Here is a 19,349-nt window from a genome sequence, read left to right on the forward strand (position 1 = left end):
GCTCCACTCAGAGTTTTAATTAGATAATCCAGGCCTGTGCTTTGATTAGAAAAGTTGTCAGGGAGATCTATAGTGTCAGTGGGGAACACATTGTGACTCTGAGCCATATATAAACGGTTGACAATTTGGGGAAATATATGTCTTTGTTGTCTGTGAGAATAAAATTGTCAAATCTATAGCAATCTTATGCCTTTGTGTTTAGTATTAAGCTGAGGTCAGGTTTTAGTTAGCTTAGCATACAGACTAGAGGCAGGGGAAAGAGTTAATATGGCTTGATCTAAAGTGGGAAAATGACATCTACCTATAGCTCTTAATGCTCATAATGAATATATTTTTATCTCAGTTGTTTGATCTACACAGGAATTAAACTAGAGGGGCGGTCGGAGAACACACACCGCTGCCTAGGCTAATGCTCTATCTAGCAATGTTAAAGAAAGTGGAATATAATTCCTGGATCCGCCATGTGATCCAGATCTGTACTGACTGGGTTTTCCCTGATCCATGCAGCATCCTTCCACCAAAATCCGTTGTTATCCGTCCAATAGTTTTTTACGTTAATCAGGCTACTGACAATATGGCCTCCATGGTGGAGGAAAAGAAAGAAACACTTTAAATACCTGTGAAACCAAAGAGCATTTTCCTCATAATCCACCTTTATGAACAGAGATCTGTAAAACCTATTTTTCTGCTCTGCAAGAAATAATCATGTAAATGAATGTGTTTCATTTGGAGTTTGATCATCTTGACTTATCAACAGACTGTTAATTAGGCTTCAAAGATAAACACAATGCATTCTGATGAGTAACACTGACTATAACTATGTTTGTTCACAAGATAACCACCCTCATGTTTAATATTAACTGTTATTATATTCTTTTTTTATCATGTGTTTCTCATATCTAGCTAAAATCAAACTCAATAATTCACTGGTGTGCTGAGAGGTTTTTGTTAGAGACCCCCATTGATAAACAGGAATTATCCAGAGGCACTTCAAGTAAAAGAGGCAACAGAGAAGGAGAGGCTGGGAAGTCTTATGAGGGGGAAAGAGGGAGAGAATGATAGAAAAGTGAAGAGAGGAGCACCATCAAGAGGATCCTGGCATCTACCATATTTGCGAGGGCAGCAAAGATGCTGTTAAACTTGCTCTAGTGTGCGTCAAGGTTTCCTGTAATCTGCCTCGTCATGAGTACAACCAGATTAGAAACCTCCATGGTGACCCTTTATCAGTAATGAGCGTAGCAGTCATGGCATCTGTAATTTGAACCTGGTTCAAAGCTGCTGTTTGTTACTGTGGCACCTCCTGATGCTTGTTGTGCTGGATGTGGTCCTCTCAAACAGACATTGTGTTTGCTCTGTTAAAGTGCTCACTGCCTCCCTCCTCCTTTTTCACCCTACCTCTCAGATCCCAGAGGAGCACGACCTGGAGAGCCAGGTGAGGATGGAGCGACAGTGGAGGTTCCTGAGAAATACTCGTGTGAGGAAACAGAGCCGAATTATCACGCAAAGAGGTCAGTGACACAAAAGTTAACTCCAAACTGAATGACCAACAATCAGTTTGTCTCTTTTCCACTTCACCACTTTCAAAAACCTCAACAGGCCTTTTGGCTTGGAGCTAAATTGCACACATACGGATGACATGAGACCGGATGTTGAGATCATTAAAACAAAGCAGATATCCCTGTTTCATTATCATAGTTCTTGGTTTATAACTTGATTCTGTGTTTGGGAATACATTTTACACTTTGACTTATTGTGTATATATATATAAATACAAATATCAAAAACGTGTACCTCAAGACCTGGTGGATAGAATTGATGCACATACTCTGGGAGCAAGTATTAACCAAAGTCTGAACTGCCATAATTATTATTTACTAGATTGACTGAAAATAGATCCAGTCTGAGATGATATAAATTTTTCCAATTTACAACAGTCCGTATGGACGAAAGCAGGATGACACGGAAATCATTGCCGCCTAAATAAACCGTCAAATTTGCAGACATGTGACTTAACGTGCAAATGATTCGCAATGACGAGGGAGCACTGACTGATTTCACTGTTTTTTTAGAAACAACCGGATTTATGAGTCACAGGACTCCCCTCTCACACGTACGCAGACACACAACCCTACATATTAAAGAGCCCAGGGAGCCAGGATACACGCAGGCTTCCCATGTGAAGTCAGAGCTCTCTCAAACAGAATAGCTAACAACCCCAACGTCATCGGCGGCCCCCTTCCTTGCACACACACTCGTACGCGTACACACACACGTGCACACTCACGAGGCGATTGGCGTCAGAGCTGAGGCTTGCACACGCACATGTCTCTACCCCACTTTCTGACTGCTGGCTAAATCATTGAATTCCCTTCCATCCTCCCAGTTTTTGAAAGAGAGAAGTAGTAATGTTGCCCTCATTCAGTCTGTTCCCTCCAGAGTGAAACGAGAGGAGGTTGGAGGATGAGATGGAGAAAGTGAGAGAAAGAACGCAAAGTTAGGAATAACACAAGGAAAAAAACTAGCAGAAATATTTTGGCTTCTGAACTTTTTTTCCTGCTTTTTTTTGCTTTTGTTGATGTGATCTTAACCTCAACACCATGTTGTTCTTAAGGCCTGCATACTTTCAGATTTGACAGAAGTTCCTAAAAGTAAATCTATGACGTAGACCATGCTCTCGTAACCACCTTTCCCTCTGAGTGTGTTTCTCTACCACAGCAAGATAAGATACATTTATTGATCCCAAACACATGCACAGTCACACTACATGCAGGTGAGGGAAATTTGTCCTCTGCTTTTGACCCAGCTGGTGAACATCGCAGGACACACCGATGTCCAATTTTTCTGCCACTAGTCCACCGCCTCTCTGACAGCAACACACCACAGAACACATGTACTGATTTCTGGATGGCTTTTTTTTTTCATCATTCTTCTTCATCTCATTATGGCAGTGTCGAGAGTACGTTCAGGTAGCCAAGGACCGGCTGGCAAACTGGTGGATGTAGTTGCCATGACAACGTGTGGTGAGGCGGTGAACTCATCAGTAGCATTGGCGTATTGGTACTCTTTCACTTGCATCAAAACCTGCCGAAGGGGTACACATGCAGGAGAGAGGTTTTTTTTCCTCATGGCCTTGTATCTCCTGCCGTATATTGTGTCATATCTTTAGCTCATTTTGTTGCTTAAGCCCCAAGTTCTACATTGTTTTTTATAAAAATGCTATAGTCCTTCCCCTTTTCCTTATTCAGTCATAAAATGTTTCGTAAATGCCTTGTTGCTGTTTATTTCTGTTCTATTTTCTTTGTTCTTTTTTTTTTACAACATATTAAATTACCCATCCTCAGTTACAAGTCTTTGAACTGGTTTGTGCCTTCATACAACCAGTGCATTTCAAATGTGGTCTCTGTGCATCCGTCCGATGTCAGCATACTTATGTACAGACAGTGTTTCACCACAGCAGCCAGTATTAGGGGGCTTGCTGTTAATGCAGGGAAGAATTACATTTATGTTGCTTCAGGACACGCTGTACATTCTTATGTGTGAGCTGCTCGTCTCAGGTGCGTCTCCTGCTCGTGAGCTGCGCTGCTCTTCTAGAGAGTCAAGGTCTCACCTACTTTCTGCGCCAGGTGCACAGTGACAATGTTACATCACCACTATGTCAAAGTCTATTGTCTTTCTGTTGAATATGTCCGATTTTCTGTTGACTTTTAAGTTTATAATTAATTTATTAGTTAGAACAAGGTTTTGATTGTTATTTCAGGGCAGGAAGATGCACGGCTCCATACCGTAGAGTCCTGGTGTCTAGCTTCATATATAGCCATTATTTTATTCTAGGGAAATACAGTATTCATACCAGAAACCTCCAAAAACTAACTGTAACAACTATGTTCCTGCTGCTACAGCGTGACGATGTCAGTGAGCGTCACTGCAGCTTCTGTAGTTAATCAAGATGGTTTCCTTCTTTTTACAAATGCTCCTATTCTGGTTTAACAACTCTTTCCCCCACCCCATCCTCCCCTCTGTGCCACTTTCATTCCAGGTGTCTCCCGTCTGGATGATCAAATATTCATCAACCGTAACCCTGGAGTACCGTCTGTCGTGAAGTTCCACCCCTTCAACACCTGCATCGCTGTTGCCGACAAGGACAGCATCTGGTCAGGGACACACAACACGCATTCGGATTAGTTTAATGTCAAGACGACCATTATGTTAATGATTCTGTGTCATACCTGATGTTTTTTTTCAAATGTAAATGATGTGTGGTTTTGTATCCTGTAGTTTTTGGGACTGGGAGAAGGGAGAGAGGCTCGACTACTTCTACAACGGAAACCCTCGTTACACTCGCATCACAGCCATGGAGTACCTGAACGGACATGACTGTTCGTTACTACTCACTGCAACAGGTTGGAAACACACACGCACACACTGACATAGAGCAGTCAACTGCGGAGCAACAACTCATGTTAGTAAATCTGTCTTTTTGTTTCTTCAGTGAGCAGCTCAAATGTTCACACCCACCAGAAATCGCAAAGAGACTCAGTTGCAGAAGCAGCACTTGATTGTTACCCTGACGAACACACATACACAAAACACTTGTGTGTATTTATCATCATTCATCAACGAAACAAACCCTCCGCTGCTTTATCTTCATTCCAGTGGAATTGTAGAACACAGCTCTACATTAAAACACACACAGAAACAAACATTTGTTTTCTTTTGTCTCTATGTGTAATATTAGACTGAAAATGAATGATGTGTTTCATTGCACACTTCCGGAAACCTTGATAAAAGCTCAGCAATTAATACATTTAAATTCAATCTGATCAAATTGTACTGTGTACCACTTCTATAGAAGCCATGCTCTGAAGGATATCGGCGAAAAAAAGGACATGTATAAAATGTACAGCATTAAAAAAGGGAAAAAACTGAATGTAAATCAAGTGGAGATTTTATGGATTGCAATAGCTTCCTCGTGTGAGTGCATGGACGTGTTTTATCTTTAGCTCAGTGTCAGAGCTCTGGTGCAGCTGCTCTTCAGACAGGCTTTTTTTTTATGTGTTAGAGACTCCTGGTTCTCTTTGTATCTCATGACAAAATACTTTCAGGCATAGAGCTTTTTGAGAGGCTTCTCTACCCTTTGTATTTATTCTTTTAAGAACGGTGTGTGCGTGGTCAAATAATGCATTTGTGTTGCAGTTTGTGAAAAAAAGTCCGGCTTTCATTATCATCTTCTGCACATTACAGCATGCCCTTCTAAATCCATTAAGAATGCAAGCAAGTATTTGGTCTGTGTGCTGCTTGCACTTTGCTGTATCTTTAGATAGATACCTTTTCTTCATCCACTTTCTTTCCTGGCTCTCACTCTTAACTAACCTCTCTCTATCTTTCTGTCTCCAACCTCCACCCTTTCCTTTCTTTCTAGATGATGGAGCGTTACGCATCTGGAAGAACTTTGCCGACCAGAAGAACCCAGAGATGGTGACAGCTTGGCAGGGTCTTTCTGACATGCTGCCCACTACCCGAGGTCAGCCCTCAGCCAGCACTCACAGTAAAGAACAACACTCTATTTTTCTATTATCCCCCTCACCCCCCCATCCATACCCCCACAGTTGTGTACCTCCTGTTTAATACTCACCGACCTCTCCACTGTCCAACCCATCCCAGTCATACTCCCACACCTCTCCACACACAAACAGCCCCAATCGCCACCACTCTCTGGCTCCGAATGACGTTGCATGTACAAGATGTCAGCGTTTGTAGCCAATATATTTTGGTTTCATTTCTGGATAGCGGGAAGAATTGAAGATGCATAGTCCATCTTTATGTACAGTCGATAATCACACCAGAACAGAATGTCTCAAAAGCTCAAAAGCAAACAGTTAGTTTAGTTTTTATATATATATATATATATATGTGTACTCATTCTAAAGTTTTTGCTGAATGCAAAAATGGGTGAAAATGAAAATAACAGAAAGTAACAGATGCTGAAGCTTCGGCAACAAGCCTTTGCTGGTTATGTCAAAGTCCAGTAGCAGCACGCAGCAGGTTGTCGTAGGAGGCAGGTTAGTGTGTATGAGCCCACACCACTACACTGTGAAGTTCCACCACAGTGTTTCACATGTTGGAGAACAGCACTGCTTGTGTAGGTTGATTCTCCCACATTGGAGGCAGGTTTTGAATCACAAGTCTGAATTTAGTTCCATCACTCAAAGTGAGTTTAATGCTAATTTAAAGCCTGTTATAGACCCCACCTGCCTCAGACTATGTGTCATATACATGATGAACATGGGATATCTGTCAAAGGTTTGGTTGAGTTTAACATGTCAGGAGGCCGTCATATGGTCAGGTAATTCAAGAACACAAAATGAAGTGCGATATGTTTTTCATTACTTATTCCTTACTTGTAGAGATGTTTCTCTTCTGTCAATATAATTGATAATTTTAAACTTGGAAACCGGTGGATTCTATGTTTACCTCCTTTGTTGACACACCTCCTTAAATCGTGAGAGGGAGTTACTCACAAATATTTGAACCAGGCCTGACACCCACAGTACACACTTGTCAGAGACATCCCTCCCCACTGTTGTGCTGGGTTACCCACTCACCCTCTCCACTGCTCCACTTCTTTTTTCTTTTTTTTCGCCTCGAGCATTTCTCTTCTCGTTTCTGGGCCAGAGACAGCTGTAGGAATGATTGAATGCTTCTCCAAGTATTTTTAAAGAATTTACCTAGCATGATGACATGAGCACAAGAGAGCACTTTTTTTTTTTGCAACTTGCAGATGCATTTTTAGAGCACCTTTAGAGACACATATTTAGTTAATTGGTTGCAACTCGAGCCAAGCTGTCAGGATGGCTGACAGAGATGTGGACCACACACTGCTTGCAAATATATGTGTCTCCATCATTACAACGCCACAGAGTCCCCAGAGCTCTGTGGGGACCAACAGAGAGGTGACACACCTAACTAGCATCACTGTCTGTGTAACTCTCCCAACACAAATGGCCCTGAGAGACTCCTGCTCTGGGGAGGACTCTCTCACAGTGAGCCGAAGCCTTGCTTTCACGAAGACGTTAACATTTAATGGTGTGCTTGTTATCCTGGACGTTTCGTTGTGTAGCTTCTGCATTTGGACTACATCCGAGGCATCATAAATATATCGACAACCGCTCGACTTAACGTCTTTCCAGGAAAAGTTTTGCTGAGGACTCCAGCTTCAAGTTATAGTGTTCAGATATATTTTTGAAACTTGGAAGCAGGCTTCAAAAACATCGGCAATCCCTCTCTCTATCTATGTCTCTCTCATTTCCCTATTGTATTCACGCACAGCACCTCCCCTCCTGGCTCAGCAGTCAGTTTAGAGTTATTGTTACTTGGAGTGTCTTTCAGATGGAGTAAGATTATTATATGTTAGTGTTTTGAATCTTTAAGATTTTTAGCATTTCCTCAGCTGCTTTAATAATATAGAATCTGATGAAATATTACACAGGTCTGTCTTTGTACTGGCTAATACCTGCACTGCCTTTGAAAGCATTTGCTACAAGATCTTGAACGTTTCTCAGCCAGATGCTGGCAGAGACAGAAACCATCTCTATCACAGGCACATCCACACATCCACACATCCACACACACACACACACACACACACACACACACACACACACATACACACACACATACACACACCCACAGACCTGCACAGCCTGTCCTCCCTCGTCCCATCCCTGTCATCCAATAACAGGCTTGTGTGCTGTTTTTTTCATCAGTGTACATCTCTGTAGACGTTGTCTGTGTGTGGCCTCTTGTTACTTTTCTTGTTCTTTGATATTGTTTTGTGATTGTTCCCCCTCAGCAGCGAGGCTGAACAAGGCAGCAGGCAGTTTCCCCATGATATAAATCTCCACAACAACTTATCTTGAATGGATTTAAATGAATGGGTGTCTTTAACCACACACAACTTCTTCCCCGGTTAAATGTTGACCACGTGTCCTTTTCATTGCCAACCTCGCTCAGAGCCTCATTCCCATGCACATTCACACCCAGGGTCCTTTCTCGTCCAGCAGCAGCTCCCCCCTGTCTGCTTTTTGTACTGTGGCAAAGGGATTTGTGATTCTGTGCCCTGCAGGCTCAGAGGTTTGGGACCTTGTGCAGCTTCCACAACCGCTGTTTGTGTTGCAAAGGCAGCAGCTCTGCTAACACTTGAGTCTCTCTGCTTTCATTCTTCCATCCCATCATATCTGTTAGTCATTTGAGAGACGACACTCTGGGAACCAGCAGCCTTGTTCATCCCTCTGCTGAATGAATGCATGTGGAATACACTCCTCCAGTCACTCTTTAAGTGTGTGAATGAACGTGTGTGTGTGTGTCTGCAAGCTATGGGATCCTTGCTAATTTGTTGCTTGCTTTGTTGCAATCCTGCTCTACTCCCTCCCCTACCTCTTCCCCCTTGCACTTGCTTCTTCCCCATCCGCTCGCAGGTCTTGCCAGAAGGGTCTCCATATATCTTGACAGGAGTAAGCAGGGAGGTAAGTGACGCCATTCTCTTCTCTATCCCCTCACTCCCAGAGCAAAGGTGCTGCACTAAACAGCTTTTTATGTTTGCTTCTATTCCCCTACCATCCTTCATCCTTTCATCTGTCTTGTGATGCTCCATCACTCCATCACTGGCAGCACTATGAAGAAACAAACATTATTGCATTTCTGCAAGGGACACACAGTACTTATGTTTAATAAAATGCTAAGACTTGCTGTCCCTACTTAAGGTTGTTACACAGTTCTGGCTTTAGGTCTAGACAGGGACAGATTTAGCGCTTGAACTCTGTCATGTTTGAAACGATGGATTCTTCATTTCAGAAAGATATAGACAAAAGCAGACCTCGATTTGCCAGCTGAAATGATGACAGCTGTAGGAGTTTATTTAGCACAAGCTAATTAAACCTAGGTGGCTTAATGGGTCAGCTGACAATGCGTCATCTGCAGATGACTATTCCCAGGTGACTAGTTTTGAAAAGAAAACCCTATAAAAGACTGTGTTCAATATGATAATTATGATATCATGGTGAAAGACTGATACTAAATGCTTAAGCTGAACGTTCCAGTCAAAAAGTTAGCATTTTAAGGCAGATCAGACTTATTTGAATCTAACACAACTCTTTTGTGGTTGTCTAACTTACATATATCTCTATTTCAGTCTGACAAGTAACAATTGAAATGTTTATTGCAGCAGTTGAACAAAGTTAGAGTTTTGCTACCCGGCTTTTAGATATAATTACATATATATAATGGGGGAGTGATGAGTAAATATCTTTAACCTCCCTGCCTGTAGGTGTTATTTAGCCGGATCGCCAAACTGGGAAGATATGGAATGTGAGGCATAATTTTTTAATATTATAGAGGTAATGTTGGCTGTGGTTGTTGGAATCTAAAACCAATAAGGACGCGGTCTAGACCTAGACAGACCTGCCGTGCCCAGAATTGCCAATAAGCAACAATTGGACTATCACTGTTTCAACGAGCTAATTTATTTATGGTTATTTGACTGAAATCCATATCCAAAAACCCAGGTGCTTATGTAAAGAAGACAATAACTTTTCTCTTGGGTAAGCCCAGGTTCTATCTTGGCACAGACCCTGCCCTCATTACTCGTCTCACCTCACAAAAACAGCCTCTTTCATGTATTAAAAAGATTCCACTAATTTAAGCTGTTCCCTTAGGTGTCAGTGTTTAATGGGGCAGGTGTTGGTGCTGTGTGATTTTAATAGCACAGAGCCACCCAGTCTGTCTCGCCGGACGGATCAGCTCACTAAGCTCCACCAAACCAGTGAAATGTGGGGATTGGAGCTGACAAAGGCTGGAGAATCTCTCTCTGAGGCGACTTCTTTAGTTTGCCATGTACGTCACTGGAGGGAGAGTTTTGGGACAAAAACCCAAGGGAGAGTCGGAATATTCTCAAGATGTAAAGTCAGACAGGGGGTTAGAAGAGGCAGATAAGTAAACCGGCAGTTGCCCGATCAGTTCAAATAGGTGGAGGCTGTTGTGATGGTAGTGTTTGTTAAGTGCTGGTTGGAAGGACACACCCAACACAACACAAACCCAGATTCTGATTATCCATGTTGGAGTTTGTTCAGCAGTCAGTAGTTAAGTCCTGAACCAACTACTGTTAATCATGTTTACTCCTCTTCATTTACCTTCTTCTCATTCCTTAACCTGCAGTTGCTAAGGATTATGGATCCTTTTTTATTCCTCTGATAATCTTTTTAATTTGTGCCCTTTCTTGCGACTGCATAGGTAAAGTAGGACAGCCCTGTCATCTTTGGTTTAAGGAGGCAGACGCCATGTCCTGCTCTAAATTTCCCTACTCTCCCTGGTGCCTTGTTAACATCAGGTCTCTGAAAGCTTGCTAAATCCAGGACCAGAGACTTGGTGAGGAGACAGACGTACTTTTTCATGTTTCGTGAAAATGAGGCATGAATCGTCAAGGTGGATTTGTTTCTTTTGTCTGCAACTTTTAATGGAAACTAGGCAACTGGTCATTTTTCAAATCGGGATGTGTTTCTGTGAAAAACTTGAGGCTCTGTGTGGGCATGGGTTGGATTATTTCAGATATAACATAATAAGAAGAAATAAAACAAATTATTTCTTCTGATCTCATGTGAGATTGGGCCTCATGTTTCACAGTATGAGGCAGTGACGAGGGTTGTAGAGTGGGAGTACTGGTCAGTTTCTATTCTCGGTTTTAGACCAAGCGCAAATCTACCCTAGTTATAATTTGTTGACCTTCATATACATTTATAAAGTAGAGCTGATGTTTACATTACAATAGACCTTAAATATGTTTGTGTTTAAGGATTTGTTGAATACAGATGTGCACAGTGATCTTTAATGTTAGTCCCCTGTCCACAAGTATCAGGTCAACAAGTGCTAATATCATGTTGGATATGGCTCCTCTCAACACGGTCTGTCAACCAGTCAGGTCAAAGCATTTTACCTCCCTTTACCTGAATGCCAGGCCTCTGCCTCCAAAGGTTGGACAAATGCCACAGCAGGCACGTCTCCCTGCCAGTCAGAGCACTCCCATAGTTTACGTCATCTTCTATTAGAGAATGGTGTTTGCTGGGTAAGTCCCTGGTAATCCTGGAGAGGGTTTATTACCCAACTCCTGGAGGACCTTTTCAAAGCAAACAGCATGAATGAAGAGAGGGAAAAATGCTGAGGGAGAGAAGAACCAGGAAGGTCGACTTTAATGAGCTGCAGTGTGTGGGAGAGCCAGTCCATTTCAGTAGATAATGGTAAAGAATAAGAATCAAGAGGAAGGTGGCTCCTCCAGAGAGAGATATTTATGCAAAGGCATAGATAAATCGTAAATTAAGGATTGCCTCATCATACAGTTACAGGCGCAGCATGATCTACCACAACAGTTATAAGCCCAGCTGTTAGTTAAAACATTCTAACTATATCATTATCATTATTTGGGAGAATATTTGATCTCAAGCAAAGACGCCGAAAGACCATGCTTAAAGAAGAACAACATTAAAGCTATGTGTAATTCCTCCTCCGTAAGGTGGTTAGATTTACAGCTGAGGAATCATTGCCCACACTGCTTTACTCCTCCTCTTCTTTCTCTCGTTTCTGTTCTCAGTGACTGTATTGATTTCTGTGTGGGTAACTAAGACCCGCTCAGGCCCACATATGTTCCCTCTCAGGCTGAATTTTCTCCCTGTTTAGAGCCACTCAGTTTTGACCACCGGAGACCAAACAGTTTTAGTTTTTTCAGGTTTAAGGTCATGGATCTGAGAGCTCTGACCCTCTAAACACCCAGTAAACGTTTTTGATTGGAGTCAGAAGGTTTTGGTCGCCTGAAGTGAACCAAAACCTTCTGACTGTGAGACCAAGGCAGTGGTTCTCAAGTTTGTGGTGGGGGTGAACAGGAGACAAATATAGAGGGAAAACACTGTCCATCAGGCTTTGAGTCCACCTCTCCTGTCTGAGCTGTTCTCAGCCTCTCAGCTACCCCAACAGAGAGAGAAAGAGTTAGAACCTGGACGGAGAGCCAGAGACAGGGATGATGGAAGAGATGGACAGAGGCTGGTCAGTCAGGTGGCCCCAAAACTCCAACTTCTTTAGGTTTACTGGTTGTGAACTGGATAGCATTCTACATCTACAGACGCTGGGGCATACCACACATAGTCTCTAATTATTACACACACAGACGCCCTTATAATATCAATCTGCTATGGTGCAAGCACACCTGGCTTTTAAAAGTAATGGGAGATGTTGCTCTGACTGATTGTTTTTGCCTGATATGCCCAAACCACATTCATGTTAATTAAAGGGACTAAGTGCAAACATTAAAGCGTTTATAGCTCAAGTGTATTTGGACACACCCTAATTATACTTATGCAATGCACTTAAGATCATGTTCTTTGATCGTTAGCAGGGAGCTGTGTGATTTTTTTTTTTTTTGATTTTTTTATTCTAACACATACCGTATTCCTTAAATCTTTTTCTTTTTTTTTATCAAACACCCACAATATTTAATGGGTCATATAATATTCCACCACAGCAGAACTTGAGACATTTCCCAGCGAATCAGAGAAAACACCGGGAAGGTTAATCGAGCCATGGTGCAGATGGAGAGAGTGTAGTCTGCTATATCTTCTCTCATACATATTTTATTGTAGCTCCAGTGGATCTCTCATCTTGAACGAACACAGGGAGAATGGTGCATAAACAGGAAAAATAACTAAATCTAAAGCTTAAGAAGGTTGGGTGTCATGTGCCCTGCGTAGTTAAGAGGAAATACTTTCACAAGCCTTAGTGTGTTGGGGAATATTCTGTTCTCCTCCTCTCATTGTAACCCAGTTCTTTGTCTCCGAGCTGCCGGCTTCAAAGGGAATGCCTTCTCTCTTCTCGCAGCCTCTGAAATGAGCCTCCATCAAGCATGCCGCATGTGACTGTGAACGCGTCACTGACTGAGCCAGTCCTGTGAAGGGGTTTTCCCTGTGTGCTACCCCTCCTCACACATAAGCCCACGCTACCGGCGGCGTGATGTGATGCTAGAGGGGGCTAGGTGACGTAACAGATTTGACGTTGCCACATGGGGCTTGGGTTTCTCCAACAAACCTGGCCAAGGAAAGATGGTTCAGTTGAAGTAACAGTAAGGGAAGTCACGACTCATGCAGGGAGCTCAGAAAGACATGAAGAGAGGGAAAGATGCAATTATGCTACAAATATTCGCAATTATTCTTAAAGGCTAGGGAAGAGCAAAGTAATTATGTACTTGCATGAGTTGGGGCCATTTAAAATGAAAACAGTGTTGAAGAATGAATATATAACACAAGTGGGTGACCGATAGATAACTATTGATCAGGAGAAAGCCAGAGGAGGAAGTGACGAAAACAGAGGCAGGAGGAAAGGAAGGGAGTGAGGCATGGTTCAATACTAGAGAAGAGAAAATTAGGCTGTTTCTGTAGCATCTGTGGTGAAAGTGATTCATATAAGAAAAAGATGTGTGTGTGAGTTTTACACACACACATACTTTTATTTCTGTAGTTCTTTATCCTGGCCCCTTTACCGCAACCTTACATTTACAAAAGAGCATTTGAAGGATTTGCTCCATATAGCATCTCTCAGCTCCCTGTTTCATGTAAGATGAGGTTCTCCAACTGCAGCTGAACGCCCATTTATGCCTTAGTGATAGAATCATACATCAGTATCACCACAGGGATCTCAAAGATATTACAAGATGGGGGCCGGGTTTATGATCTATACGTCAGTCTATCAATTGGGGACGATGAATCTGCCCTGACCTCACTTTTAGGGAGCTGTCATGTCCTCTCTTTATATACAATGATTAGCTGTGTCTCAAATCAGTGGCTGCATCCTTCGGAGGCTGTATTTGAAGACTGATTGGGTCATAGCTGCCCGATTAGACTGTCCCATTTTGAAAGCTCCTATAAATACTGCCGACAAATTTATCATTGCATTGTCAACCTACCCCAGGATTCATTGTGCTTCGTCAAAGGGTTGATGGTGCCGCCAGGCGATGAGATGTCCAACGCTTGAATATCACATTTTAGCTCAACCAAATAGCTAATGGTACAAATGGTAAGGAGCAAAGGGGCATTACAACTTTTAGGCATGCCCAACTGCATCTCTGTTGGTAGTCAACAGCAATAAGGAGGGATGTGTTGGTGACGCTGAAAGCCTCTGTAGACCAGACCCTCTCATTTCGGTTCAGCCTTCGCTGTCTACTTGGCCAATGAAGGACGCAGCCCCTGAATTGAGACACAGCTATTGGTTTGCACTCAGAAGAAGTAGTCACAAAGAATCACAAAAGAGAGCTTGAGAGAGAAGTTTAACTCCTGCCTTCTGTCTCCTCTGCATCTATTTGCTGTGAAAGTTGGTTTTCTTTTCCAATTTATCTGTTTCCAACATCAGAAAAAGTGGGGGGATTTTAGATGCTGCTCAACAATCTGACAAGGCTCTTATTTGAAGCGTGCCGATGCCTCCAGGCTGCAGCCAGAGGCCTATGCCAGGCATCACTGAGCCAGCAGGCCAAGTGTGGCTGAGATGGCACTGCTCACTTCATTCCTGCTGTGACTGCCAACATATGAATCTGAGTGTTGCTGTCTTCAGCTTCTCTTCCTTCCTCTCCTTCTCACCCGAGTGCCATTTGACTCATCAAAGCCAGCACCTGCTGACAGGCTCAGTTACAGGGTCAGCTTGCATCTCCCAGTGGCTGTCTGGTCACGGAGGACGCAAAATGCAAAACTCCACTTTGTCAGCACGAAGACGAAGGATGTGGAACTTCGATCAAAAACACAAACTTTGCTGATGTGTGGCGTGGAACTTTCTAAAGTGGCATTTAAAGTCTCCCACAGTCTCTGCAGGAGATGATCATGGTTGTTCCTGCTGAGGCCTTTGTGGAGGATTCATTAGAAATGCAGCGAAGCAGGAACTAATCCTTGATTTAACTTGCCACATGTGGCAGCAAGAGCCCCGGAAACCTCCAACAGCTTGTGTGTGCTGTGTATAAGAGGGACCGACACATGCTCAATGTGTTTAACAGCTGTGTTTATGTGAATGGTGTGAAGTTTCATTTATAAATTAAATTAGCTCAGTTTAAAAACACTTAATAAATAACAGTTCACATTGTATAGGAATTATTCACAACAATGTAACATTTAATGCTCATTTGTCTGACATTTCAACCAGCTTCTGTTTTGTCTCGTCCAGATGTGTGAATCAATACAATACACAGTACTGGTACAAACCGTGTGTGGGTGTTTGATATGGTGTTCATGTAAGTGGCATGTCATCCTGTGACGCAGGTGCAGGTATGGTTGTGGACTGGGAGCAGGAGACAGGCCTCCTCATGACGTCTGGAGACGTGCGAGTCATCAGGATCTGGGACACTGACCGGGAGATGAAGGTCCAGGTATGGTACCCCCTGTTCCTGCTTATGTCACTGTGCTGACATACATTTTGTAATTATTATTCAAGGGGAGAAACCAGCAGGTCTGTCATAAAAAATATAACTAATGAAATGAACAGATTAGTGATTTCTGTAGAGTCTGGGAAGATGGAGAGTTGTTGTATCTGCTAGAAAAGTGTTGAAGTCCAAATCTAAACTTTAATGCCACCTTTTTGTAAGAGTGTCTTAGTGTGATGATGCCAATCATCTTGTCAAATGGAAATATATATGCACTGTTAGGTTGCAAGTGATTTTACCATGCAGCCAGTTAGTGGGGTGTGTAGCTTGTGGCAAACATGAGGCAGAAAGGTACAAGTATTCAAATCTAATAATGGTTTTACTTACTGCAGCTTCAATATCGTCAGACCTCATTTCACCAAATACATAAATCCATAACGATGGAGTCTTCCAAGTAGAAATATTCCATATAAATATCACAGATCGTTTCAAACATCCTTTTAAATCAACATCGCACAAAAAGTTGTTATTATAGTATATTCACCAAATCATTGTCAATAACTCTGGTGATGCTAAACACAAAAGCATCATGTTTGTGTTCCTACAGTTTTTCACTAGTGGCATTTCAGCGTAATGTGCACAGTATACTGTATCCTCCTATTTTGGATAACTAATGTAAATCTATGGCCGAGAACCATTAGTGCCTTTTCTTTTTTTTCTCTCTCTTTTTACATATCTAATGGGCCTTAGTTAGCTAATCATTGTCTTGATTGATGGACTTAATACAAGTACAAATGGCCCAGCCTCGCCTTTGGCTGCATATTGATGCTGCGTCCAACTGCAAATGGGCCGACAGTCAACAGGGCTCATGATTGATGATTTCCAAGAAGCTTTCGGGTGAAATTAGCCTTGTAACGACAGAATTACCTTGTTAGGTTTTGTTACACGTCTTTACCAGGGGATTTCTCTCTCTGTCTCTCTGTCTCTCTGTGTGTGTGTGTGCGTGCGTGTGTGCGTGTGTGTGTGCGTGTGCGTGCGTGTGCGTGTGACCACCAGGACATCCCAACCGGAGCAGACAGCTGTGTGACCAGCCTGTCCTGTGACTCCAAGCGTTCACTAATCGTTGCGGGTCTGGGTGACGGATCTGTCCGTGTGTTCGACAGGAGGATGGGTCCTAATGAATGGTAAAGCACAGCCTCTGACCTAATCACAAAGTTACATTTTATCATTACATTCCATCTCTATTTTCTTCCTTTTTCCCCACCAATATCACACCAATATTTATACACACAACAGTTTCTGTGGGCATTAACTCCTACAGAGTCCTGCGTTATTCACTTCTCTAATCTATCTTTATTATATGTAGCGTGCTGTAAATCTACCTTTGGGGTTGGCACCACTTTTAATGGACCCTGGTGGGACTGCACCCCCCTAGTTGGTTAAACATTATTTTAATTTCAGTCTCAAAGGGGAAAAACAAAGCAGTTAAACCTCGAAGTGACCCATAAATCTTTAAGTAAAGCTAATTTAACAGTTCCCCTCAGGCATAGTTACATCCTTCAGCACCTATGTTTCTGAGGTCTGGAGGACAGGCAATGTCTGCCTGCCTGGAGGAAGAATTTAGGGGTTTGCTAAGCCTACGCTTGTTTTTGGCTTCAGCCTGAGTGTTTGGCAAAGAACTTTACATATTTGTTAATTGATGTTCATTTCTTTTATTTTAACTTAGCTATTCATTGCTGGGAGAGATTAAATGTTTTTTATGTTTCTACCAGAATCAGATGCACTTCCTGTCACACCCGTTACTAGTATCACTATTATTATGGAATGTGGTTAATTAAGGATCAGTTTAGTTACATGAAGGTGGTCAGGGCAGGTGGAGGCGTTTACCTCCGCACTTGAAGCGTCTCAAGAGGCAGCTACTGCTTATTCAGCCACGATTACATGCTGTCACCCAGTGGTTACTCAGCTGTATTACAGAATGGGGAGATTTTATTTATGTTTACTTGTTTTTTTAGTGACTTTCCTTTCTAGAGGAATAAACTCAGACAAGCTCAAACACAATCAGACTCTTTTATCTAATATCATAGCACTTCCTCCTCTTCCTACTGCTTTTTATTTCATTTAAAAAAGCTTTTAAATGCTGCTTTTGCCGTTTGGCTTAGAAATCACAGAATTGTTTTTAATTGTTAAATATACATTCATAAAAAAAAATCTTCTCTCTTTCATTAAGAGTGTTCTGAATACATAGTAATGCCAGTTTTCATATAATGCTTTTGCAAAACTGCATATGCAGATCATAACTGAATATACTTCACACATTGAAGTTAGAACACCTCACTTATTATTTTTAACAATATCGTAAAAATGAGTGAAAGTTCCTTAGGGGAACTGGGGGGGTGCTAGATGACAGAGTGAGACTGTCCATGCTCCTTTTTTCTTTAGTTACTAGATTATCTTGTATAAAGTGGATTTTTTTGCAATACATCCTTTGGCTTTTAAATGTTTGAGTAACTTTATTGTTGTGCTCATTGTTTTAGGCTTCTGAGCAACAGCACAGTTCATGACTATCCAGTCAGAGCCTTGTGAGGACACAGTCAGTTACATGTTAACTGTACTGACATTTGTTCTGTCTGTTTTGTGTGTGTGTGCAGCCGGGTGATGACCTACAGGGAGCACGGAGCCTGGGTGGTCAAAGCTCATATACAGAAGGAGACAGATGGGCAAATTATCAGTGTCAGGTACACACCGCCTCTCTTCCTACTTAGATTTGAATTCTCTCTTTTTTTCCCTCACTGACATTGTTGTTCTCCGCCAGTGTCAACGGTGACGTACGATTCTTCGAGCCCCGGACACCAGACTCCATCAACATGCTGCAGACGGTGAAGGGGTTAACAGCTCTGGACATCCACCCACAGGCTAACCTGTTCGCCTGGTGAGTCTCTTTGTGTCGACTCAGGTCCCAAGAAAAGCTTCTCGAGTGTTCTTCCCTTTAAGAACAACCAGAGTGCTCTGTCTGTCTTTGCCTAGAGTAAAAATTAAGTCACAGCAGAAATATTGATTTTCTTTGTTTATCTTGAACTGACTAACAGAATAGGATTTATAAACTACTGACTGTCTTTAAATGAGTCAGACTAAACCAAATATCTGTCTGGACAATACATCTGACAATCCATTTATGAGGTGAAATTTCACCCTAAAAAATGAAAGCATATGATTCATGTTAAAGCTGAGACACTGCCTCAGCTCACTGTTCTCTATCTCTCTCCCTCTCTCTGTTTGTTCCTCTGGCCTCCAGTGGATCGATGAACCAGTTCATCGCCGTCTACAACGCTAACGGCGACGTGATCAGCAACATTAAATACTATGACGGCTTCATGGGACAAAGGATCGGGGCCATCAGCTGTTTAGCCTTCCATCCTAACTGGGTAAACAAACACGGATCATCATTAATTAATACAGAGTCGGTACAGTTTTAAATGCAGGCCTGTAGTTATCAAGCACTTCGCAGTAACTCTACATTTTGGTTATTTATTCCATAATAATGTATAATATTTCATAAACTGATGGCGTTATGTGTTAAATATCTTATATAACTTCAGTAGAACTGTTTTATAAATATAGTGGAATATGAAGTTACACCAACCTATTGAAGTGTCGTGTCACAATATAAAACGTTCAATCCAAATAATCCTCTCGGCCTGTTTTGCCTCGGAGCAGCAGTTAGCCGTTAGCAAACCTCAGCGTCACTCAAAACCTTGAGACACAAGTACTTGTATTTCCTCTGATTGTGGGTCCTTTGCTTTTCTCACAATAATAAAGGTTCCACCAGAAATGTGTCAGTCTGTGAACGTTCTAACCTTGTGTGTTCTATTTTAACCTCTGCCAACGTGGTTACGTCTGTTCGTGTCTCGGTTTATTT

At 42.2% G+C, this 19,349-nt stretch overlaps 1 protein-coding gene across 5 annotated transcripts in view; it reads left to right on the forward strand.

Annotated features, from left to right (window-relative positions):
• Positions 1 to 19,349, forward strand: part of rptor (regulatory associated protein of MTOR, complex 1) — a 153,745-nt gene that overhangs the window by 131,351 nt on the left and 3,045 nt on the right. For 2 of the 5 annotated variants that reach the window (XM_053418971.1, XM_053418972.1), the window contains exons 26-35: positions 1,403 to 1,508; positions 4,037 to 4,151; positions 4,276 to 4,400; positions 5,420 to 5,545; positions 8,475 to 8,522; positions 15,330 to 15,436; positions 16,487 to 16,614; positions 18,082 to 18,168; positions 18,246 to 18,362; positions 18,726 to 18,855. In XM_053418971.1, the coding sequence (XP_053274946.1) occupies positions 1,403 to 1,508; positions 4,037 to 4,151; positions 4,276 to 4,400; positions 5,420 to 5,545; positions 8,475 to 8,522; positions 15,330 to 15,436; positions 16,487 to 16,614; positions 18,082 to 18,168; positions 18,246 to 18,362; positions 18,726 to 18,855 (1,089 nt within the window). The remainder of the gene's footprint in view (positions 1 to 1,402; positions 1,509 to 4,036; positions 4,152 to 4,275; positions 4,401 to 5,419; positions 5,546 to 8,474; positions 8,523 to 15,329; positions 15,437 to 16,486; positions 16,615 to 18,081; positions 18,169 to 18,245; positions 18,363 to 18,725; positions 18,856 to 19,349) is intronic. The other 3 variants (XM_053418973.1, XM_053418975.1, XM_053418976.1) reach the window with 3 other exon arrangements.

Source organism: Pleuronectes platessa, chromosome 3 (genome assembly GCF_947347685.1).
Source record: "Pleuronectes platessa chromosome 3, fPlePla1.1, whole genome shotgun sequence".
Lineage (NCBI taxonomy): Eukaryota > Metazoa > Chordata > Actinopteri > Pleuronectiformes > Pleuronectidae > Pleuronectes > Pleuronectes platessa.